The following is a 26551-nucleotide window of genomic DNA, read 5'->3' on the forward strand; positions in this document are numbered from 1 at the left end:
CCTGCAGCAGCATTCATATCTGTATGTGAAAATGCCCTGCCTAACCAGCCCTGTGTAATGTTAAACTAAAAATGAATATTTAAAAAAGGGATTTATAAAGTGCAATGTTCCGGTTAACTAGGGCCTTGACTCGTCAGTGTGGTGTTATTTCCACAGACTAGTCGGAACTCTTTCCATGTTATCACATATTTCTTCATCATATCTATATATTGAGTGCTTTAATGTGCACTCCATTTTTTTTTTCTTCCCCCTGATGAAGCAAGTCACAAGATAGCGAAATGTACGTTGGGGCTGTTCTTATCTATCTGCGGCGGTCATCCTGCTGTGACCTTGGGTGTATTTTTTATTACATCATGGGTATGTGTCTCATACAATTGCATTCCTTTTTCTGTGGATTTACATTTTTAATATAGTGTTGTTTGGATTCAGCCATAATCTGCGCTAGCATTTTACTTGTAGGAATTTGGCTAATCGCAATCCACCATATCTATATATTGAGTGCTTTAAGGTGCACTCCCTTTTTTTTTTTTTGTACTTTCTCACCTGCATTATATTTTGTGTCCGCAGATGACGCCGCTCATTGTCTCATCCTTTTAATCCAGTTTTACTTCACACTTTGTCCGTTTCTTATTTACATGTTAATAAAATAAATTTTGTATATTCAGCATTATATTCCTGTGTTTCCAGTTTTCATGGAGTGTTTGCATTCCCATTTGAGCATGTAATCCGTATGATCTTTAGGATAATTTTTTTATTTATCATGCTATTTTTGGATCTTGTTTTCGTGGCTGAAATGTTGTATATATTAACCCCTTTACTACCTAGGATGTACCTATATGTCCCAGGTGATAGATGTCCCTTTAATGCGGGCTCACGTGGCGAGCCCGGATTATACACCACACATGTCCGAGCTATCAAAATATAAAATCAATTAATCTGATCAGTGAAGGGTGGAGCGAGAAAAAACAAGTTGCCAGAATTATGTTTTTTCAGTCGATGCAACACTAAAATGCAATAACAGGCGATCAAAACATCGCATCTATACAAAAATGGTATAATTAAAAACGTCAAGTCAAGATGCAAAAAATGTTTGATAACCAGTCAAGGTAATGCAATCAAAAATAGGGGGGGGACTGCACATCATCTTTTTTTTTTTGATCCCAGCAGAGTGCAGGTATCGTCCCCATGCCGAAAAGTCTGTTGATTGGCTGCAGCCTTTCAATAAGGCCGGTTTCAGACATCCGTGTTTCAGGTATGTGTGACATCCGTTTTTAACATGGATGCCACACATAACCATGTCAGTTTATGGTGTTCCTCCCATGGCTGTGTTTTCACACAGACCGTGTGACCCCTCGTGGCCCCGCACACGGCAACATGTCCGTTTTTTCTCCGGCAGCATGAGTGTCACACGGATCACACACTGATGTGATCCGTGTGTCATCAGTGTGACACGTACCGAAGAAAACAGGGGTCTGTGAAATAAAAAAAAATCTATATTCATCTCTATCCAGCGCTGCTTTCTTCGGCTCTGCTGTCTCCTGTTTCCGACCTTCGCTCATTATACTCATTGAATATTCACTGCACCTTGGAGATGGAAGATGGAGCATCGCGGGGACAGGTGAGTAGTCAGCAAGCAAGCAATGTGTGTACAGTGACATCTAGGGGGTCATTGGAGTTCCCAATGAACTCTGATGAACCCGTGAAGTCACCGTCATGACACTCGCTGTAGCGGGAATGTCGCAGATGTGTCATCGGGAGATCATCAGACTCTAATGACCTCCTGGATGTCACTGCACACACACTGCTTGCTACATACACACCTGTCACCACCAGTGTCTTCCTCGGTGATGCTGTCCCCGGCGGTGTTCCCAGCGATGCTCCAGCTTCCAGCATATTCTATGAGAATAATTAGCGTGGATCAGAAACAGGAGACAGCAGAGTCGAAGAAAACAGTGCTGGATACAGGTGAATATAGAAAATCTTTTTATTTTAAAGACTTGTGTTTTCTCCGGTATGTCATGTTTGCAAACACAGATGTCACACGTGTAACACACGTATGACCACACCCATGAGTGTAGCTTGTACCCGATTAAACACGGACGTTTGAAACCGGCCTAAACTTTATTCAGCATCCAAACTTGACTACAGAGTTCACTGAAAAGTCCATGTTTGAGCACCGGACACTAGGTGTCCGGTACGAACTTCAAACTTTACTGTTCACGTTTGCTCATCTCTAGCCACAAGCTCATAATGCAACTCTGTGATAGCCAAAATGAAGCTCTCATAGAGATACATTGATATGTCACCTCCGATGAAACACTGGAGCAGGCGGAAGGTCACAAATCACCGAAGACCGAAGGGAGCGACGCTGGAAAAAGATGAAGATGGTGGCAGGCAAGTATATGCTACAGTTATAGTGCTTAGTTATATCACCAGTACGCTGAAATAAAAACAAAACGCTGGTGTGGTGCTTTAAGTGTGACGTTTGGGCCCAGATTCATCAAAGCTTTTCCCCAAAACGTGGCATAAAGGCTTTGAAAAGTAGTACATATTTTTTCACATTCTAAATTGTGTCAAAATGTTGTGACTTTTGTCGTTTTTACGCTCGTTTCTTCCATCTCTACTGAAATGGACGGTGCCAGGGACATATCTAATTCATGTCGATCTGTGGCGTCTCGCAGATTTCTGACGGCGGCGCACGCTGCTCATCAGACGCTCCAGATTCATCTAGCGGCGTGCTCTTATCTCCACCACAGCCCCTGGACTTGATGAATCAGGGCCTTTGTCTCCTCCAAGCGAAATCAGCAAGGTGTATGGAAATCTCGTGACCCCTGTGATTCTCTTTTGCTGTGGATATTGACCTGCAGTATTTATTTATTAATTTATTTAAAATAAGCAGTATGTCAATTTCTTTTGCGGTAATTAGGCATTTTAGGCTACTTTCACACTTGCGTTGAACGGCATCTGTTGCTATCCGCAGCCTTGAGGAATTACGGTAACCGTTGCAGGAAAGTTATATTCCTCATAGACTTCTATTAGCTACGGATAGCAACGGATGGTCTTGCGTTGCATCCGCTGCACGACACAGCGTCGTTATTTTGACGCTGCGTCGGGAGGAGGGAACGTTTTTTGAACAGCGCAATCTGTAGGATTTCGCTGCGCATGCTCTCTCTGCCTCCCTGCACACGTAACCAGGGTAAACATCGGGTTACTAAGCAATGCGCTTTGCCTAGTTACCCGATATTTACCCTGGTTATGTGTGCAGGGAGCCCGACACTTTCCCGCTCAGCTCCACCCCCTCCCGCACTCCATATGTACACACACACACTCACTCACCTGTCCCCAGCCTTGCATTCCTCGCTGCACTGACATCCTTAGCGCCATGGTCCCGCTCGGCTCCACCCCCCCCCCCTCACACATTCTCGGTGGACGACCGATCAGCTGATCATCCGGCGACCGGCTGCTGTGAGTGATCAGCTGATCGTTCACAATAGTCTGCTGCCGGTAAAACGAAAGAAGAAAAAAAAAAAGGATTACGTTGTTTTGTGCGATCCGTTGCATCCTTTGTGCCACTACATGCAACACATCCATTGCATCCGTCACACAACGCAACGCAACGGATGCCGTTCAACGCAAGTGTGAAAGTAGCCTTATTTATGGATTTTTTTCCCATGTACTTGAATAAGACGATCAAAGTCCACAGGTACAAAAAACTGCGCATCCTTTTTTTAATGTTATACCACACTGGAAATGCAGCAAACACACACATCATCTGCCCATAACTGTCAATAAAGCTTTATCAAAGCTAGGGTACAAAGCAAACTGGAAGATTCCAAAACAAAGTAGTTTTATTTAAACAACGTGACAAAAACGACAGCTGAAAAATGCAATAAAAATGGATTAAAAAAACTCAATCAAAAGATTGAAAAGATTTTCTGCCTAAATGAGTTAATTGGTGCAGAGGATGCAGCATAAAAACCGCACTAAATACTCATTGTGGGAACTTAAAGGGAATCTGTCACCAGGTTTTTGCTCCCCCACCTGAGACCAGCATAATGTAGGGGCAGAGACCCTGATTCCAGCGATGTGTCACTTACTGAGCTGTTTGCTGTCATTTTGATAAATTCAATGGTTTCTCTACTGCAGTTATACAGATCTCATGAATATGCTGGACTACCTGCAGCAGGAAAAGTAGTCCTCTAATGATAAAATCACTGTTTAAATCAGCAGATTATGAAAACTACACTAAACAGCTCAGTAAGTGACACATCGCTGGTATCAGGATCTCTGCTCTACATTATGCTGCTCTCAGATTAGGTGGCAAAAAACTGGTGACAGATTCCCTTTAACAATTCTGAAGTATTGTAATGTCCTGTGAACTACTAATATTTAGTGATGAGCAGGTACTATCATGCTAGGGTACTTCTAATGAGCAGTTGGATGCTTGGATGGGTGTGACTCGAGTACCCAATTATAATGGAAGTCTACGGGAAACTTCAGCATTTCTCCAGATTTCCTAGAAAAATGCCTGAGTTGGCTATTGACTTGCATTAAACTTGGGTGTTTGAGTTGTGCCCATCCGAGCTGCCAACTACTGGTTACAAGTCGAGTATGGTGGTGCGGTGCTCGACAAACACTACTGGTCTCCAATGAAGCCCGGCAATACACTGGGCATTAGAGGTGTAATATCATGGCAGACACCGAGACCTTCAAATCACCCCCAGCTGCAATGGCCATACATCACTTTGCACGGAATAGAGGGCTGTTGGGCTCCTCAGTGATGACCGCTATCTTGGAGACCTTTATATGCCACTGTTAAGCTTGATAGTGGCAGCAAAGTAAGGCTGCTTTCACACTACGTTTATTTAACATGCGTCATGAACGTTTTTTTGCTGCAAAAGCGGATCCTGTTTTTACAAAGATAAAAGCATGCAAACGCATGCCACTTGAAGTTTATGGGCGGGCATTGAAGTCATGTGATCGGGAGTGAGGGGAACTGAACGTGATAGACTGGGAGCCGGCATCTGACAGCTGCAGACGCTGGTAAGCAAGGTAAACATCGTGTAACTAAGCGAAGTGCTTTGCTTGGATACCCCATATTTACCATGGTTACGAGCGTCCGTAGCTGCTAGGAGCCGGGCTGCCTGCTCCCTGCACACATAACCAAGGTAAACATCGGGTAACTAAGCGAAGTGCTTTGCTTGGATACCTGATGTTTACCTTGGTTACGAGCGTCCGTAGCTGCTAGGAGCCGGGCTGCCTGCTCCCTGCACACGTAACCAAGGTAAACATCGGGTAACTAAGCGAAGCACTTTGCTTGGCTACCCGATATTTACCTTGGTTACGAGCGTCCGCCGCTCTCAGGCAGGGGAGAGAGAGAAGAGAGGGAGGGGGAGAGACTGATCACGCCAGGCTGGTTTCTGGGCATGCTCAGTAGAGCAAGCAGGATCCTGTCTATCAGCATGCCACCGTTCACATGCGTTTGCGTGCAGTATAGTCAGGATCCAGTGAAAAACAGTATTTGGACGCAGCTCAAAAACACTACAAGTAGCGTTTTTGAAAAAAGTTAAACTGCAAGTCGCTGGATCCTCACTATAACGCACGCAAACGCAGGTGAATGCATGTTGACGAGAGTCCATTGCAAATGCATTGAAATAAAAACGCATTTGCACTGGATCCGTTTTTGCGTTAAAAAAACGTTTATGACGCATGTTAAGAAAACGTAGTGTGAAAGCAGCCTAATGGTGCACGGCATATATGGCGGCTGTTGGGCTCCACAGTGATGGCCGGTATCTTGGAGACCTTTATATGCCACTGTTAAGTTTGATAGTGGCAGCTAAGTTGGTGCACGGTATATATGGCGGCTGTTACTAATTAATTATATACCATATTCTAGAGGCAATAAAAGAAAACTGCAAGTTCAATAAATATTTAACCCCTTTGCGCATAGTGACGTAAGTGTACGTCCACTCCTGAGTGGCTGTATGCGATACTGGTTATATTACATAGCCAGCATCTGTCTCTACCAGCTGCCCTCGTCACCACTGCTCGGTTCTCTGCCATTACACCCACAAGTGCAGCCTTCCTGTCACGTGCACAGCAGCTCTGGCCGGTTTTGATTCAGACCCCTCTGCAGAAACTGAAACGTATTCACACTTCGCGTCCGTGACGTATAAAAACCACGGTGTGCAGTGACTCCTAGAGCGGCACAGCCCGGCTCCGCCCCGCGTATGAGCACGGCATCCCGACATCTTCAGCTCCCGCCCTGCTCCGGGCTCCACCGGCAGGCAGCAGCACAGAGCCGGCCAGCACCGGGCTCCGGGAGATAACGCCGCACTGCCGGCCGCAGCACAGCGACACGAGAAGAGGAATACACACCACTTATCACTGTCACATAGTTGTCTTCTCGCCGGCCATTTTGTTGTGGTTTTTATACACCTTGGAAAGGTAATGCAGATGTATTTTCCTCTTTATTTCCCTCTCCTTCATAGCTTTACCTGGGGTGTTATCCCACTGGCTCCCGTTATATAGTAATTTGGGCATGATGGCAGACATTTTCTCGTAGTTCATAATTATATTTTCCTATGACAGTCTCCCTGGCTCCTTTACTACGTGTATGATGGCAGCCATTTTCTCGTGGTCCATAGCTGATTAAAAATAATGTTTTACTGCAAATTCCTGTTATCTTGAATACAAGGGGTAGCAGCAATGTCCCCGCACTGAGTGCCTCCTAGTGGTGATATCTGGTATTACAATGAGTACATGCTGATGGGTAACTCCTTCCTAATATGTCCTATTCTGACCACCTATGGCTATGTGCCCACGACCCATAGTGCCAGCGTTCTGGATGCAGAGTGTTTTCTCTTCCGGAGACATTAGCATCCTGGGCAGGAGAACGCAGTGTCCGTGCGCATCATCAGGCTTTACGGACACATCTGATTTTCTCTGTGTTCTCCTGCTCAGAACACTCGCGTCTCCACAGCATAAATTGACATGCTATGGCTTGGAAAGTCGCACTGTAGGTCACTTTATGCTGCGCAGAAAAGAAGCACAGTGGGCACGGGATTTCTATAAATCTGTCCACTGTGCTTCTACTGTATAATACAGTGTTTTGGACGCAGTAAAAAAAAAACTGCGACCAAAACGCTGCGGACACCGATTGCTAGAAAGCTTTCTATTTATCATTTCAGTAAGGTGGTGGAGCCATGTCATCCTCTTATTATAAGGATTCTACAGATCCCACCACTTCATATCTTAAAGGGGTGGTCCAACATCCAATGTAATTTTCCTCCTAAATCCCTATGTATGTAGTGCCATTATCTAATCTATTTTCTAATATACGTGCACTAATAACTCCCTATCTAACTGGTTTTCTATTTTTTTCCCTACTTCCTTTCTGATGATACTTCATTTGAGAATCCGAGTGCACGTTGGACACTCAAGTGATGTCATGCAGGAAGAGGAAGCGGAGCAGAGAGTAAACACACATCACAGACACATCACACTCACACACAGACACATTGAATACACATAGAAAGCAAACGGACATATAGAAAAAAATCCACGTGGGCTCCGCCGTATTTTTAGCGTCCAGCCGAGGTAAGCACACAGCGGCGGCCCGGTATTCTCAGGCTGGGGAGAGAGAGGGGCAGGGTTAATGTCCCCCGCCTCCCTCCTTCCTCCCGCAGCCGAGAATATCAGCCGCAGGTGCCCCGGGACTGTGGCATCCATTATGCGCCAGTACCGGAGTATCCCCGGCTCTTCCTGCTGCCGTGATGCGGTGGCAGTCAGGGTAATATAAAGGAGTTAATGGCGGCGGATTGCCGCCACTAAGTCCAGGCTTGATCATGGCAGCGTCTATGAGATAGCTGACATGATCAACCCGTAAGTAAAGTGAAAAAACACAGACACCGAAAAATCCTTTATTTTAAATAAAACACAAAAAAGCTCCTGGTTCACCCGTTTATTAACCCCCCCGAAACACACAGCTCCAATGTAATCCCCGTTCTGCGATGCTTGCATCCAGCCGCGACTGACACTGACACAGCGCTGAATGCAGCCTCGTAACGAGACAGCAGAGGTAACCACAGGGCATGTCCCACGGCCGGTAATGTGAACACACATTACCGCTCAGGAGAAATGCAGTGATCTGTCCTCAATCTATCTATTTTTCTCTGTCTATTTACAGTGCCTACAAGTAGTCTTCAACCCCCTGCAGATTTAGCAGGTTTGATAAGATGCAAATAAGTTACAGCCTGCAAACTTCAAACAAGAGCAGGATTTATTAACAGATGCATAAATCTTACAAACCAACAAGTTATGTTGCTCAGTTAAATTTTAATAAATTTTCAGCATAAAAGTGTGGGTCAATTATTATTCAACCCCTAGGTTTAATATTTTGTGGAATAACCCTTGTTTGCAATTACAGCTAATAATCGTCTTTTATAAGACCTGATCAGGCCGGCACAGGTCTCTGGAGTTATCTTGGCCCACTCCTCCATGCAGATCTTCTCCAAGTTATCTAGGTTCTTTGGGTGTCTCATGTGGACTTTAATCTTGAGCTCCTTCCACAAGTTTTCAATTGGGTTAAAGTCAGGAGACTGACTAGGCCTCTGCAAAACCTTGATTTTTTTCCCTCTTGAACCAGGCCTTGGTTTTCTTGGCTGTGTGCTTTGGGTCGTTGTCTTGTTGTAAGATGAAATGACGACCCATCTTAAGATCCTTGATGGAGGAGCGTAGGTTCTTGGCCAAAATCTCGAGGTAGGCCGTGCTATCCATCTTCCCATGGATGCGGACCAGATGGCCAGGCCCCTTGGCTGAGAAACAGCCCCACAGCATGATGCTGCCACCACCATGCTTGACTGTAGGGATGGTATTCTTGGGGTCGTATGCAGTGCCATCCAGTCTCCAAACGTCACATGTGTGGTTGGCACCAAAGATCTCGATCTTGGTCTCATCAGACCAGAGAACCTTGAACCAGTCTGTCTCAGAGTCCTCCAAGTGATCATGAGCAAACTGTAGACGAGCCTTGACATTACGCTTTGAAAGTAAAGGTACCTTATGGGCTCGTCTGGAACGGAGACCATTGCGGTGGAGTACGTTACTTATGGTATTGACTGAAACCAATGTCCCCACTGCCGTGAGATCTTCCCGGAGCTCCTTCCTTGTTGTCCTTGGGTTAGCCTTGACTCTTCGGACAAGCCTGGCCTCGGCACGGGTGGAAACTTTCAAAGGCTGTCCAGGCCGTGGAAGGGTAACAGTAGTTCCATAAGCCTTCCACTTCCGGATGATGCTCCCAACAGTGCAGACAGGTAGGCCCAACTCCTTGGAAAGGGTTTTGTACCCCTTGCCAGCCTTGTGACCCTCCACGATCTTGTCTCTGATGGCCTTGGAATGCTCCTTTGTCTTTCCCATGTTGACCATGTATGAGTGCTGTTCACAAGTTTGGGGAGGGCCTTAATTAGTCAGAAAAGGCTGGAAAAAGAGATAATTAATCCAAACATGTGAAGCTCATTGTTCTTTGTGCCTGAAATACTTCTTAATACTTTAGGGGAACCAAACAGAATTCTTGTGGTTTGAGGGATTGAATAATAAATGACCCTCTGAATAAACTTTTCACAATTTAAAAAAAAAAAAAAAAAAAAAAAGAAATGACATTCTTTTTTGCTGCAGTGCATTTCACACTTCCAGGCTGATCTATAGTCCAAATGTCACAATGCCAAGTTAATTCCGAATGTGTAAACCTGCTAAATCTGCAGGGGGTTGAATACTACTTGTAGGCACTGTTTATATCTATCTCAGAAGGAAATTACTTTTTTTTTCTTTTTTTTTTTTCAATGTGCTTTATTGCATTGAATGTATTAAAGCACATGTACCAACCCACACGCGGCAAAACCGCGGCAATACCGCGAACAATACCGCGGCAAAACCGCAGCAAACCGCATGCGGTTTTCGGGTGCGGTTTGCCGCGTTTTTTTACCGCGGGTGCGGTAATCTTTCAATGCCTGCAGAATTTTCTTGAGAAAATTCCATTTTCCAGTGCGCACAAAGCCTAAGACGTGAAGGGGTTAAACAGAATGTCTCATAAGAAAATTATTATTATATGTTTTGGGTTTTTTTAAATGGTGGCAATGTTTTTTAATTTTGATATCACAATCAATATTAAAAAAAAAAGAGAGATCTTGTTACTTTTACACTGACCACTGGGGCTGCTGAACTTCTGCATTATGGGTTTTTTTTGTTTTTTTTCTTTCATGAAGAGTTTACAGCAAGCCTCATATCATCACAGACAGGATTACAATGGCTGATATACACAGTTAATAACACTGGATCAACCAATCACACTAGGTAATATCACAGCCCCCCTCCCTACACAATGACATTTGCACACACTCATTAGATGCTTCAATTCTAAAGCAATGGTCAGTATCTGCATATTACTGCTAATGTAAATGTGTTGTTTCCTTAAATGTCCAGAAGTTAGTGTCTGAAAAAGCTCCAGTGGGCAGTGTGAAAATGGTAAGAATACTAATTTTTATTTTGTTAATAAAGAACAGTGGGGGGAGGGGACAATAAAGGTGTTTATGACTTCTGGTGTAAGGTCTTTATTAGTTTAGAGGGTCTGTATTAATTTAGTGTGATATAAAGGGTTATCTGCACTATTTGGAATTCAGAATTTACAGCTGTATATAGTGCGCGCACAGGAGGGCAATTGGTTAGCCATGGAGGCTCCCTTCTCTAGGCTCATGTTTATGCTTCTTCCACAGTACATGGGTTCTGTTGCTTAACTAACCCCCAAGTATGAAGCTGGACAGAAAGCCGAGAACCAAGAAGATACTAAATCTGACTCTGGAGATTATCTACCTGCTGACTGGAGAGGTGAGGGATTCTGAGAGTTATGACATATCACATCATTCATCGCTATTAAAGAGAAACAACCACCAGGATTTAGCTATATGAAGCAAAGGCAGTGCCATACTGGCACTAAGATGCTGAATTCAGGCATACCTGTTAGGGTTCGGTTCCACTTGCGTTTTGCATGGACGAATGCAATCTGATAAAACATTGGACTGCACTCGCACCAGTACAAAACTATGGGGCAGTGTCCATCTGCTATTGATTTCTCATGCCATAGCGGCATGTGGAATGAATCGTAGTATGCTGCATTTGACAGCGAGTCTCAGCTCACGCACCCCCATACAAGTCAATGGGAGCTCGTGAAACATTGCTCAGTACTCGCATGTCATTCAACTATAGTGTGATATACGAAGAGACAGGCAGCGGAGGAGATGGGAAGAAAGTGTTCCCTCCCTCTTCTCCGATGCTCTGATACGATCGCAAGATCACATCACAGTCGCATGACCCTCGGCTGATGCAGCAGAGGGTCATTACTAGGGATGATCGAATACCTCAAATATTCGGCTTCGCGAATAGGTCGCTATGCGAATATTCGATGCGCAATGTAAGTCTATGGGAAGCCCGAATAGTTCCGAATAGTTGTTATTCAGGTTTCCCATAGACTTACATTGTGCATCGAATATTCGCGAATAGTCGAATAGCAGCAACCTATTCGGCAAATATTCGCAAAGCCGAATATTTGAGGTATTCTATCATCCCTAGTCATTACCATATCGCTTCCGATGCTCTCGCATTGGAACCTATACGCAAGTGGAACCGTACCCTTATAGAAAGATCAGATGCTTGGTTTTAGAAAAATATTTAATCAAAGTTACAGAAATGCACTGCACTTTGATTGACAGGTGCTACGGGGGTGGTTTTGTGGATCGGGTCCTCATTATAAATTCCTCCTCCAGCGTCCTCTATGATGTGCCTCCTTTTCATTATTTAGATATTGCGCCCCACCGCCATTACTGTTGGCTGCGGCTTGTGCACATTGACAAAGTAATTCTGTCTTCATTAAAATGGCGCCGGAGTCTGCGCATGTGTGAACTGCGTTCTATGGCACCATTTTATTGAAGATACAGCAGTGAATACTATAAGAGGCATCGGCTCTTGTGCAGATGTAAAAAAAAAATCTTGCACACGCCAGTGCGTCTCTTATTATTCACCGCAGTATCTTCAATAAAATGGCGCTGGAGATCGCGGTTTGTGCATGCGCGGACTCTGGGGCCATTTTAATGAAGACAGAATTATTGTGTCAATGCGCACGCGCTGGAATGGCAGCGCGGCACAATATTCAAATAAAGAAAAGGGGGCAAATCATAAAAGAAACTAGAGGAGAACTTTACAGCGAGGACCCAACCCACAAAGACCACCCCCATTGCACCTGTCAATCAAAGTACAGCGCATTTCTGCAACAAAGCATCCGATCTGTCTACAACAGGTATGCCTGGATTCAGCATCTTACTGCCAGTATGGCACTGCCTTTACATCATAATGGTTCATATTGCAGAATCCAATTCAGAATTCACATGTCAATTGTTTTTGCCATTTGGGTTTTGCACGGCAAAGCTGAGTTTTTGACCAAAGTTCTGCAACAAAAAGGCTGCAGTTTGAACTGCAAAGTGCGGACAAGAAACCCAAATTCCCATAGACTTTGCTTGAAAAGCAGAACACAACCATTTTGGCATTAAACGCTGCAGTTGAAAAAGCAGGCAAAAAGCAACGTGCGGACATAGGCTTAACCATTTGTCCTTTGTGGTCAGAAAGAAAAAAGAATGAAAAAACAACAACAAATATTTCCTATTTTTCTTTACATTTTCACCTGATATCAGTAAAAAAAGGAATAGACAAATTAAGCCCCATGTGCTGGGGAAAAAAAATAAAAAAAAATTATATACCGTATTTTTCGGACCATAAGATGCACTTTTTTCCTCCAAATTTGGGAGGAAAGTGTGGGGTGCGTCTTATGGTCTGAAGCTGCGGGGTAGGGAGCTGTGGGGTGTCAGCACTATGCAGTGGGATCACAGGAGGCGGTGAGGGTCGCTGCTGCAGGATGCCGGCGCTGGAGAAACCACGTGTGCCCGCTGCTTAAAGTAAAGGAATATTCATTAGCTGCTCCCCACCCACCTCTCTCTGCAGTCAGCGGGGGTGAGGAGCAGCAAATCAATAGTTAAATGTAAACAGCGGTCACACATGGGCGCTCCAGACGCCGGCTTCATGCAGCAGCTGGGGAGACTGTGTGTCTGCTGTTTAGGAGGCAGGAGCAGGGTGCCGCTGCAGTCATGTCTCGCCCGGAGGAAGTGCAGATCACTGCAGTGTCCGGGCCAGAGCACAGCATACCTTCACAGCACGGCCGCAGTCTCTGTGCTGAGGGCTCAAATTACTTTCACTTTGCTCCTGCTGCCTTTACACTAGAAACAGTCTCCTGTAGCTGACAAGGACCTACAGTGATGTAATGCAGAGGGGTGGCCAGAGCAGCACAGAACAGCACAGTGCCCGCCTCTTCATTACATCACTGCAGGTCCTTGAGATATGGCAGACTTTGTAAAGCCAGGACCAAACTGAAGCATGGTGAGCAGCACATCAGTAAAAGGCAATAAATAGTATAGTATATAAAGGCATTACTGTACACCTGGATGGGGTTGGATCATATATATATTTACACACACACACACACACACACTATATAACTATATACACACACACATACACACACACTGTATAACTAATATATATATATGTATATATATATATATATATATATATATATATATATATATATATATATATATATATATATATATATATATATATATATATATATATATATATATACATATATACATACACACACACACACACACACACACACACACACAATATAACTATACACACACACACACACACCAGATAGGAGGATCACACATATAATGATGGGGAACATACATATTCCACGATGGGGGCTATATATACCTGGAAGGTACCCAGAATGAGGGATATGAGGACAGAATTTGGGGATATTATTACCTCAGTTACACTGTCAGCAGTAAAATAACAGTGTGTCATGACCACATTCTTTTACTTTAATTTTATTTTTTTTTCTATTTTTTCCTCCTCTAAAACAAGGGTGCGTCTTATAGTCCGGCGCGTCTTATAGTCCGAAAAATACGGTAACTGGGATAAAAAAAAAATATAGGCCAATTAAAAGTGCATGTATGATAAAACCTGAAAATGTGCCTGGCTAGAAACAGGGAAAAATGACTCAGTCATGAATTGGTTAAACCATAGTCATTCCTTACCACTTCCATGAAAAAAAAAGGTGAAATAGTGCTAACCCCCACCCCTCCCCAAATTGTCCCGCATAAAAACAAGCCCTCACATGGGTACTACTACAACTCATCCTACAGGTAGCAGAATACAGCTTTGTCACACCCCCCCCCACAAAAAAAAATCAATGAAAAGGGACATGACTGGAGAGATGAGATTCTGGGAATGTATATGGCATTTGTCATGCTCTCTTCATATACAGGATTACACCATAGTGAAGAAGACACCGGGAGAACGTCTGACTCACAGCAGCCATCCCTGTGAACCAGAGAGATGGAGCAGGAGCTCCATTACAGATCCTCCACCTCACTCACTGCTACCTGAGAGATACAATGAGCAGAAGATCCTGGACCTCACCAACAAGATGATTGAGCTGCTGACTGGAGAGGTGAGCGCTGCTGGGGATACTGGGACATTATACAGTAACACAAGGGACGATGTGTCTGGTGATGACTGTATCATTGTGTGTCAGGTTCCTATAAGGTGTCAGGATGTCACTGTCCATCTCTCCATGGAGGAGTGGGAGTATATAGAAGAACACAAGGAGCTGTACAAAGATGTCATGATGGAGGACCACCAGTCAGTCATATTACTGGGTAAGAAGATGAAATTAATTGTAGTTTTAAGTGTCATCTTGATCATTGTTTCTGAACTTCAGTCCTCAAAACCCCTCTGACAGATCAGGCTTTCCTTAGCATTGCTCATGTGTTGGAATTCTTAGCAAGGCATCAGAAATTGACACAGGTTCTCTCTATGTTGTCCTCAAGTAGAGTTGAGAAACACTGATCTAGATAATTACATATACCCAAACTATTGAGTGTCTGTGTGGTTTCTACAGAGCAATCCGTTAACAGAAATAGACCAGAGAAATCTCCAAGTCCTCTTCATTCCCAAGACCGAACAAAGAGACATACCAGTGTGCTGAGTGAAGAGGTAACTAGTGTCCCCCTGCAAACATTCCCTTGCTTTCTGTATTATAGGTGCTCACAGATGCACAAGGTAATCTTCAGTTTAGAGGGACAAAATTGGCAGACTAGGATGTAGTCAGTTAATCAGGCAAAGGTCTAATCTGGATCTGGCAGCGAGGTACAAAAACATCAGGAGGGTAGTCAGAGAACAGGCAGAGGTCAACACACAGGAATCACTATACAGAATAGAGCGGGAACCAGGAAGCAGGAATTCAAAACTATCTCTGGCAGTAACCAGCAGACAGAAGGGGGAATTAGAATGGTGTGGTGTCTTGGCTGTAGCTGAATAGTGGTGACTTCAACTGGAAGACACACGCCACCTAGTCAGCCAGTGGTACTGCAGGTCCTAGGGAAACCCAGCTTAGTGGATGAGCGAAGCCTGCACCCGCCAGAGCCACTGGCACCGACTCCTCTCCTATCACCAACACTATCCACAGCGGGAACACGGCGCCGCCTAGTGATCGAAGCACAAGTTACAGGAGCGGACTCTGGTGGGGATGCGACACAAACCTTAAGCGAGCCTTGCAACATGACTTAGGATAAGAAGCTAAACCAGAAACTCCATTTGCAGATACATGTTTCATAATGTTGCTCCTACTCAATGCAAACCAGGTAATTCAATTTGGCTAGATGAGAGGCTTCTGACTTGGTTTCTAAGGGGAACGTTTCACCTTGTGGAGAGTGACATGCTTGACATGCCGGTGTAAGGAGACTTAAGGGCCATGCTTTGCTATTGTTGGAAATTAAATATGCAAATAGCTTCTTCGATAGGAAGAAAATTTGATCTCCGATGCCATCTATTGGATGTAACAGTCCTAAGAGCCAATATCGACCTTTTAACAAGCTTTATCGCATGACTTAAGATAAGAAGCCAAACCAAAAACTTCATTTGCAGACACGTGTTCAGGGTGTTGCATGTGTTTCCCAGAGGAGCATTGCGTGACTTATAAGTCCTCTTACACCAGCATGTCACGCTCCACAAGAGAAATGTTCCCGCTTAGTCTCCCGGTCTGAGGCCATTCATTTAACCTAATAAGATTTTTCGCTTTGCACTGAGAGGCAAAACACCCTAAATCACATGTCTGCAAATGGGCTTGGAATAAAGGCCCCGTCACACACAGAGATAAATCTTTGGCAGATCTGTGGTTGCAGTTAAATCATGGATATATTGTTCCATTTGTACACAGCCACAAACCTGGCACTGATTGTCCACAATTTCACTGCAACCACAGATCTGCCGCAGATTTATCTCTGTGTGTGACAGGGCCTTAAGTCATGTGGCAGGGTTCGGGAAAAGGGGCAATATTGACTTTTAAGATTGCTACATCCAATAGATTGTCCAACGATCAAAGGTCCAATCACACTAAGCAACTTACCAGCGATCCCAACAACGATAGGGATCGCTGGTAAGTTGCTGGGAGGTTGCTGGTGAGATGTCACACTGCGACGCTCCAGCGATCCCACCAGCAACCTGACCTGGCAGGGATCGCTGGAGCGTCGCTACACGAGTTGCTGGTGAGCTCACCAGCAACCAGTGACCAGCCCCCAGCGCCGCGTGGAAGATGCTGCGCTTGGTAACTAAGGTAAATATCGGGTAACCAACCCGATATTTACCTTGGTTACCAGTGCACGGAGCTACACGTGCAGATAGCAGGGAGCAGCGCACACTGAGCGCTGGCTCCCTGCTCTCCTAGTTACAGCACACATCGGGTTAATTACCCGATGTGTGCTGCAGCTAAATGTGCACAGAGCAGGGAGCAGCGCACAATGCTTAGCGCTGGCTCCCTGCTCTCCTAGCTACAGCACACATCGGGTTAATTAACCCGATGTGTCCTGCAGCTACATGTGCACAGAGCAGGAGCCGGCACTGACAGTGAGAGCGGCGGAGGCTGGTAACAAAGGTAAATATCGGGTAACCAAGGACAGGGCTTCTTGGTTACCCGATGTTTACATTGGTTACCAGCCTCCGCAGAAGCCGGCTCCTGCTGCCTGCACATTTAGTTGTTGCTGTCTCGCTGTCACACACAGCGATCTGTGCTTCACAGCAGGACAGCAACAACTAAAAAATGGCCCAGGACATTCAGCAACAACCAACGACCTCACAGCAGGGGCCAGGTTGTTGCTGGATGTCACACACAGCAACATCACTAGCAACGTCACAAAAGTTGTTCGTTAGCAGCGATGTTGCTAGCGATGTTGCTTAGTGTGACGGGGCCTTAAATCCTCCTCCTTCTGCAGAGACTATTTGCCTATTCAATTTCCCATTTGAGCATTGCATGGCTTATAAGTCTCTTTACATCGCCACATCAATCATCTCACTGTCTACAAAGAGAAACGTTCACCTTAGACCTACAGTCCAATACAGTGAAGGAAATAATTATTTGATCCCTTGCTGGTATTGTAAGTTTGCCAACTGACAAAGACATGAACAGTCTATAATTTTAAGGGTAGGTTAATTTTAACTGTGAGAGATAAGTATTTGATCCCTCTGGCAAACAAGACTTAATACTTGGTGGCAAAACCCTTGTTGGCAACCACAGCAGTCAGACTTTTTTTGTAGTTAATGATGAGGTTTGCGCACATGTCAGGAAGAATTTTGTTCCACTCCTCTTTGCAGATCATTTCTAAATCATTAAGATTTTAAGGCTGTTGCTTGGCAACTCGGAGCTTCAGCTACCTCCATACGTTTTCTATGGGATTAAGGTCTGGAGACTGGCTAGGCCACTCCATGACCTTAATGTGCTTCTCTTTGAGCAACTCCTTTATTGCTTTGGCTATATGTTTTGGGTCATTGTTGTGCTAGAAGACCCAGCCACAACCCACTTTTAATGTCCTGGCGGAGGGAAGGAGGTTGTCACTCAGGATTTTACGGTACATGGCTCCATCCATTGTCCCATTGATGCAGTGACGTAGTCCTATGCTCTAAGCAGAGAAACACCCCCAAAACATGTTTTCACCTCCATGCTTGACAGTGGGGATGGTGTTCTTTTAGTCATAGGCAGCATTTCTCTTCTTCCAAATATAGCGAGTTAAGACCAAAGAGCAGGGCCGTATTTGCCATTAGGCACTTGAGGGCACGTGCCTAGGGCGGCGCCTTCCAGGGGGGCGGCGCCCAAACTAAAATTTAAAAAAAAAAAAAAAAAAAAAAATTTTTTTAAATCTTCCTCCCTCCCTCCTCCAAACTCTTTATTAAATCCGGCGCCATTTTGGAGGAGGGAGGGAGCGCACAGTCATTTATAGTCGCGTCTATAACACGCGAATATAAATGACACTGTGAGCGTGCCGGCACTTACTTCCGGGGTCAGAGGAGCTGTAATCAGCTCCCCGCCCCGACGTGCTGCCGTGCGCTCACTGTGCAGAGGTCACAGGAGCGTGAGGCCGCGCAGAGGAGGACGGGAGCCGCCGCCGAAGATGGAACCGCCGCCGGAGATGGAGCCGCCGCCGGAGATGGAGCCGCCGAGCAAGATGTCAGATGCCGCCGCCGCCACCGCCACCGTGGAGAACGGGAGATGCAGCCTGGAGCAGGTAAACGCTTTACAGCCGAAGACAGCGCCGAACAAGCAACCCGGGGGGGGGGCGCAACATGGAGGATGGGGGGATGGAGCATGATATGGGGGCGCAACATGGAGGATGGGGGGATGGAACATGATATGGGGGCGCAACATGGAGGATGGGGGGGATGGAACATGATATGGGGGCGCAACATGGAGGATGGGGGGGATGGAACATGATATGGGGGCGCAACATGGAGGATGGGGGGGATGGAACATGATATGGGGGCGCAACATGGAGGATGGGGGGGATGGAACATGATATGGGGGCGCAACATGGAGGATGGGGGGGATGGAACATGATATGGGGGCGCAACATGGAGGATGGGGGGGATGGAACATGATATGGGGGCGCAACATGGAGGATGGGATGCAGCATGATGTGGGGGTGCAACATGGAGGATGGGGGGGGATGCAGCATGATGTGGGGGTGCAGCATGGAGGATGTGGGGATGGAACATGATGTGGGGGCGCAACATGGAGGATGGGGGGGGATGCAGCATGATGTGGGGGTGCAACATGGAGGCTGGGGGGGGGGATGCCACATGATATGGGGGCGCAACATGGAGGATGGGGGATGGAACATGATATGGGGGCGCAACATGGAGGATGGGGGGGATGGAACATGATATGGGGGCGCAACATGGAGGATGGGGGGGATGGAACATGATATGGGGGCGCAACATGGAGGATGGGGGGGATGGAACATGATATGGGGGCGCAACATGGAGGATGGGGGGGATGGAACATGATATGGGGGCGCAACATGGAGGATGGGATGCAGCATGATGTGGGGGTGCAACATGGAGGATGGGGGGGGATGCAGCATGATGTGGGGGTGCAGCATGGAGGATGTGGGGATGGAACATGATGTGGGGGCGCAACATAGAGGATGGGGGGATGGAACATGATATGGGGGCGCAACATGAAGGATGGGGGGATGGAACATGATATGGGGGCGCAACATGGAGGATGGGGGGATGGAACATGATATGGGGGCGCAACATGGAGGATGGGGGGATGGAACATGATATGGGGGCGCAACATGGAGGATGGGGGGATGGAACATATGGGGGCGCAACATGGAGGATGGGGGGATGGAACATGATGTGGGGGCGCAACATGGAGGATGGAGGGGATGCAGCATGATGTGGGGGTGCAACATGGAGGCTGGGGGGGGGATGCCGCATGATATGGGGGCGCAACATGGAGGATGGGGGGGATGGAACATGATATGGGGGCGCAACATGGAGGATGGGGGGATGGAACATGATATGGGGGCGCAACATGGAGGATGGGGGGGATGGAACATGATATGGGGGCGCAACATGGAGGATGGGGGGGATGGAACATGATATGGGGGCGCAACATGGAGGATGGGGGGATGGAACATGATATGGGGGCGCAACATGGAGGATGAGGGGATGGAACATGATATGGGGGCGCAACATGGAGGATGGGATGCAGCATGATGTGGGGGTGCAACATGGAGGATGGGGGGGGATGCAGCATGATGTGGGGGTGCAACATGGAGGATGTGGGGATGGAACATGATGTGGGGGCGCAACATGGAGGATGGGGGGGATGCAGCATGATGTGGGGGTGCAACATGGAGGCTGGGGGGGGATGCCACATGATATGGGGGCGCAACATGGAGGATGGGGGATGGAACATGATATGGGGGCGCAACATGGAGGATGGGGGATGGAACATGATATGGGGGCGCAACATGGAGGATGGGGGGATGGAACATGATATGGGGGCGCAACATGGAGGATGGGGGGATGGAACATGATATGGGGGCGCAACATGGAGGATGGGGGGATGGAACATGATATGGGGGCGCAACATGGAGGATGGGGGGATGGAACATATGGGGGCGCAACATGGAGGATGGGGGGATGGAACATGATATGGGGGCGCAACATGGAGGATGGGGGGGATGCAGCATGATGTGGGGGCGCAACATGGAGGATGGAGGGGATGCAGCATGATGTGGGGGTGCAACATGGAGGCTGGGGGGGGGATGCCGCATGATATGGGGGCGCAACATGGAGGATGGGGGATGGAACATGATATGGGGGCGCAACATGGAGGATGGGGGAATGGAACATGATATGGGGGCGCAACATGGAGGATGGGGGGATGGAACATGATATGGGGGCGCAACATGGAGGATGGGGGGGATGGAACATGATGTGGGGGCGCAACATGGAGGATGGGGGGGGGATGCAGCATGATGTGGGGGCGCAACATGGAGGATGGGGGGGGATGCAGCATGATGTGGGGGTGCAACATGGAGGATGGGGGGGGGATGCAGCATGATGTGGGGGTGCAACATGGAGGATGGGGGGGGAAGCAGCATGATGTGGGGGCGCAACATGGAGGATGTGGGGATGGAACATGATGTGGGGGCGCAACATGGAGGATGGGGGGGATGCAGCATGATGTGGGGGTGCAACATGGAGGCTGGGGGGGGATGCCGCATGATATGGGGGCGCAACATGGGGGATGGAACATGATGTGGGGGCGCAGCGTGGAGGATGGGGGGATGCCGCATGATGTGGGGGCGCAACATGGAGGATGTGGGGGCGCAACATGGAGGATGGGGGGGATGAAGCATGATGTGGGGCGCAACATGGAGGATGGGGGGGTGAAGCATGATGTGGGGGCGCAGCATGGAGGATGGGGGGGATGAAGCATGATGTGGGGGCGCAGCATGGAGGATGGGGGCGATGAAGCATGATGTGGGGGCGCAGCATGGAGGATGGGGGGGATGAAGCATGATGTGGGGGCGCAACATGGAGGATGGGGGGGCGCAACATGGGGATGGAGCATGATGTGGGGGTGCAGCATGGGGGATGGAGCAGAATGGGAAAATGAGGGAGGGTGGTGGACAGTATAGCAAATGGGAGTTACAGTATGGAGAATGAGAGGCATGGTATGGAGAATGGGGTAGCATGGGGGGGGGCATGGTATGGAGAATGGGGTAGCATGGGGGGGGGCATGGTATGGAGAATGGGGTAGCATGGGGGGGGGCATGGTATGGAGAATGGGGTAGCATGGGGGGTGGCATGGTATGGAGAATGGGGTAGCATGGGGGGGGGCATGGTATGGAGAATGGGGTAGCATGGGGGGGGCATGGTATGGAGAATGGGGTAGCATGGGGGGGGGCATGGTATGGAGAATGGGGTAGCATGAGGGGGGCATGGTATGGAGAATGGGGTAGCATGGGGGGGGGGCATGGTATGGAGAATGGGGTAGCATGGGGGGTGGGGCATGGTATGGAGAATGGGGTAGCATGGGGGGGGGGGCATGGTATGGAGAATGGGGTAGCATGGGGGGGGGGGCATGGTATGGAGAATGGGGTAGCACGGGGGGGGGGCATGGTATGGAGAATGGGGTAGCACGGGGGGAGGCATGGTATGGAGAATGGGAAAGCATGGGGGGCTCGGTATGGAAGGGGAACCATGGTGGGCTTGGTATGGGGGGTCTTGATATGGAGAAGGGGCAGCATGGGGAGCGCTCAGTTAGGAGCCTGGGAGGGCTCGGTATACAGAATGCGAAGCATAAGGCTCATTATAGAGTGGGGACAGCATGAGGGGGGCAGTGCAGTGGGGGATGCATGGAGAGGTGGGGACAGTGGAGGTCATAGTTCATAAGTGAGGAAGGTCTGGAGGGTATAATTCAGTGGGGAGGACAGTGGGATTTTCATGTGAGGGGGCAGTGTAGTGGGAATGTTATAGGAGAGAATGTGGAGGCTGTATACTATAAGTGACGCGGTGTGGGGTCATTCTTTGTGCTGTGAGCTCAGTGATGGGCAATTATTTATTCTTGGGCACAGCCTTGGGCTTACTTAGGGTGGTTACTCTTTAGTGAGGAGAATTATGAGTCTGTCACCAGGTTTTTGCCACCTAATTTGAGAGCAGCATAATGTAGGGGCAGAGATCCTGATTCCAGTGTTGTCACTTACTGGGCTGCTTAGTGTAGTTTTGATAACATCACTGTTTAATCAGCAGTAGTTATCATTACAGGACTACTTGGTGTGCTGCAGGTAGTCCAGCATATTCATGAGCTCTGTATAACTGCGAGATCTGCAGCAGAGAAAACGACAGCAAACAGCTCAGTAAGTGACACATTGCTGGAATCAGGGGCTCTGTCTCTACATTATGCTGCTCTCAGATGGGGGAGCAAAACCTGGTGACAGATTCCCTATACGGGCACCATTGCAGTATGTGCTGCAGCAAACCAAACAAGAGGGGAGTCTTGGGAGACGCTGGACAAAGTGTTGCTAAGAGCGATGACATTTTACTTTTACTCCCAAAATGGCAATTAATCTTCAGACACATTTATACAGGGGACGTCACTCTGGCATGTACAGTTTTACCTTAATATTATATATATGCAAACTGTTCTGTCCCCCCCTGGTGCGGCCGATGTCTTGGTGCAGATGTGCACCGTCCTATTTGCATATTAAAGACAGTCCCTCGCCCTTAGGTGAGTCAGTGCTGTTTAAAATCACTTAGCATTTCTGCACGTGTCCTGACACTGGAGGAGCAGAGTAGCACTCCAAGTGTCAGTGTGTGTGCGCACGCAATGTGACTGCAGTGTCCGCGTGGGTGCGCACGCAATGTGACTGCAGTGTCCGCGTGGGTGCGCCTGCAATGTGACTGCAGTGTCCGCGTGGGTGCGCCTGCAATGTGACTGCAGTGTCCGCGTGGGTGCGCCTGCAATGTGACTGCAGTGTCCGCGTGGGTGCGCCTGCAATGTGACTGCAGTGTCCGCGTGGGTGCGCCTGCAATGTGACTGCAGTGTCCGCGTGGGTGCGCCTGCAATGTGACTGCAGTGTCCGCGTGGGTGCGCCTGCAATGTGACTGCAGTGTCCGCGTGGGTGCGCCTGCAATGTGACTCCAGTGTCCGCGTGGGTGCGCCTGCAATGTGACTCCAGTGTCCGCGTGGGTGCGCCTGCAATGTGACTCCAGTGTCCGCGTGGGTGCGCCTGCAATGTGACTCCAGTGTCCGCGTGGGTGCGCCTGCAATGTGACTACAGTGTCCGCGTGGGTGCGCCTGCAATGTGACTCCAGTGTCCGCGTGGGTGCGCCTGCAATGTGACTGCAGTGGGTGCGCCTGCAATGTGACTGCAGTGTCTGCGTGGGTGCGCCTGCAATGTGACTCCAGTGTCTGCGTGGGTGCGCCTGCAATGTGACTCCAGTGTCTGCGTGGGTGCGCCTGCAATGTGACTCCAGTGTCTGCGTGGGTGCGCCTGCAATGTGACTCCAGTGTCTGCGTGGGTGCGCCTGCAATGTGACTGCAGTGTCTGCGTGGGTGCGCCTGCAATGTGACTGCAGTGTCCGCGTGGGTGCGCCTGCAATGTGACTGCAGTGTCCGCGTGGGTGCGCCGGCAATGTGACTGCAGTGTCCGCGTGGGTGCGCCTGCAATGTGACTGCAGTGGGTGCGCCTGCAATGTGACTGCAGTGTCTGCGTGGGTGCGCCTGCAATGTGACTCCAGTGTCTGCGTGGGTGCGCCTGCAATGTGACTCCAGTGTCTGCGTGGGTGCGCCTGCAATGTGACTCCAGTGTCTGCGTGGGTGCGCCTGCAATGTGACTCCAGTGTCTGCGTGGGTGCGCCTGCAATGTGACTGCAGTGTCTGCGTGGGTGCGCCTGCAATGTGACTGCAGTGTCCGCGTGGGTGCGCCTGCAATGTGACTGCAGTGTCCGCGTGGGTGCGCCGGCAATGTGACTGCAGTGTCCGCGTGGGTGCGCCTGCAATGTGACTCCAGTGTCCGCATGGGTGCGCCTGCAATGTGACTCCAGTGTCTGCGTGGGTGCGCCTGCAATGTGACTCCAGTGTCCGCGTGGGTGCGCCTGCAATGTGACTCCAGTGTCCGCGTGGGTGCGCCTGGAATGTGACTGCAGTGGGTGCGCCTGCAATGTGACTGCAGTGTCTGCGTGGGTGCGCCTGCAATGTGACTCCAGTGTCTGCGTGGGTGCGCCTGCAATGTGACTCCAGTGTCTGCGTGGGTGCGCCTGCAATGTGACTCCAGTGTCTGCGTGGGTGCGCCTGCAATGTGACTCCAGTGTCTGCGTGGGTGCGCCTGCAATGTGACTCCAGTGTCCGCGTGGGTGTGCCTACAATGTGATGCAGGTACGTTCTGACACCTGGTTGCTGCCTGTATTTGACTGCCGATTCAATGAGGAAGGTTGTTGAAGTGAGCAGACAGCACATCACAGCGCCGTGTCCCCCTCCTCACTGTGCTCCTCCTGTGTTGGATGCACACATGCACTGACGCTTGGAGTGTGCCGCTGTGCTCCTCCTGTGTTGGATGCACACATGCACTGACGCTTGGAGTGTGCCGCTGTGCTCCTCCTATGTTGGATGCACACATGCACTGACGCTTGGAGTGTGCCGCTGTGCTCCTCCTGTGTTGGATGCACACATGCACTGACGCTTGGCGTGTGCCGCTGTGCTCCTCCTGTGTTGGATGCACACATGCACTGACGCTTGGTGTGTGCCGCTGTGCTCCTCCTGTGTTGTGTGCACACCCGCACTGACGCTTGGAGTGTGCCGCAGTGTTGGGTGCGGTGCAGACAGGAGATCTGGTGTTACAGTGCTCACTCTCACCAATGGATCACTATTAATCAAGACAAAGGCCTGGCTAGTATTTTCCTATATTCGGTGGTATTGTGCACCCAGGCTTAGGCCGCGCAGAAATGTCCTCATTTTCATATCAAATGTGGCTTTTTCAGTGAACATTAAAGGGAACCTGTTACACCCTTTTTCAATTCTAAACTGCCCCCCCCTCTTGTTAGTGACGCAATGTAAGTGATGCACATTTTCTGACTAACAAGACAATGGAGCAGTTTAATATTAAAGGTCGTGACCAGTTCCTTTTAAGCTGACCTATATGGGTGGGTTTATTTCTCCACAGATCATGTCCCCCATATAAATATTTCCGCAGTCTAGGTGTCATTTTGGGGTGACAGGTTCCCTTTAAGTCAGCTTAAAAATCATCTCACCTGACGAATGAAAGTTTTTTGCTCGTGCATCGGGTGATGGACACTGTTTAGATAAATCAGGTTCCCATCTTTGGCTGCAGTGTGAATGCTGCTTTTAAAGGGGTTTTCTCACATTGGGAACTTGCCCCCTATCCTTGGGATGGGGAATAACTTTCCAATCGCTGGGGGTCCGACTACCGTGGCCCCGAGTGTTTCCCAGAACCAGAACATGCAGACAGAATGGATTCCGGGAGTAAAATTTCATAGTCCTGTCTCCTGAGCTGTGCACTTAAGAGGTCTTTTGAGCAATTGGTGGGGGTCTCAAGTCCCACCCCATGATGCCCCTTCTCCCTACTGAGCCCACCTCTGCCCTACTAATCTCCTCAGAATTAATGGACCTAAACCTATAAGATCTCGTCCAAAAGTTAAGTCTACTGCCTGGGACTAATCAGTATTGTGGTTCTTATATGGTCCACAGTCTAATGATGGCTGGTAACAACTACCAGCATCTCCTTACCATTGTTAAGGACATACTGAGAGTTGTACGTTAATGCAATACATAGATGTATATGGGTCTAACCTGACACTGCACTTGATTGCTGTGTGAATTTGGCATTGTATTCATGTACTGATGGTGGTTTTGGCGATGTATTGTCTTCAGGGTGGGTTTGGTGATGTGTTATTGTGTTTAGGGTGGTTTTGATGATATTACTGTATTGACAGTAGTTCTGTTGATGTATTACTGTACTAACTGTGGTTTTGGTTACGTATTATAGTATGTAGTGTGGTTTTAGTTATGTATTAC

General features: G+C 48.3%; 1 protein-coding gene across 1 annotated transcript in view; it reads left to right on the forward strand.

The window, feature by feature from the left end:
- LOC142312743 (uncharacterized) overlaps positions 1-26551 on the forward strand; it is a 206591-nt gene that overhangs the window by 79049 nt on the left and 100991 nt on the right. Inside the window, exons 9-12 of the mRNA XM_075351731.1 lie at positions 10800-10878; positions 14432-14617; positions 14702-14825; positions 15068-15162. Of these exons, the coding sequence (XP_075207846.1) occupies positions 10800-10878; positions 14432-14617; positions 14702-14825; positions 15068-15162 (484 nt within the window). The remainder of the gene's footprint in view (positions 1-10799; positions 10879-14431; positions 14618-14701; positions 14826-15067; positions 15163-26551) is intronic.

This window comes from Anomaloglossus baeobatrachus, chromosome 5, assembly GCF_048569485.1.
Source record: "Anomaloglossus baeobatrachus isolate aAnoBae1 chromosome 5, aAnoBae1.hap1, whole genome shotgun sequence".
Lineage (NCBI taxonomy): Eukaryota > Metazoa > Chordata > Amphibia > Anura > Aromobatidae > Anomaloglossus > Anomaloglossus baeobatrachus.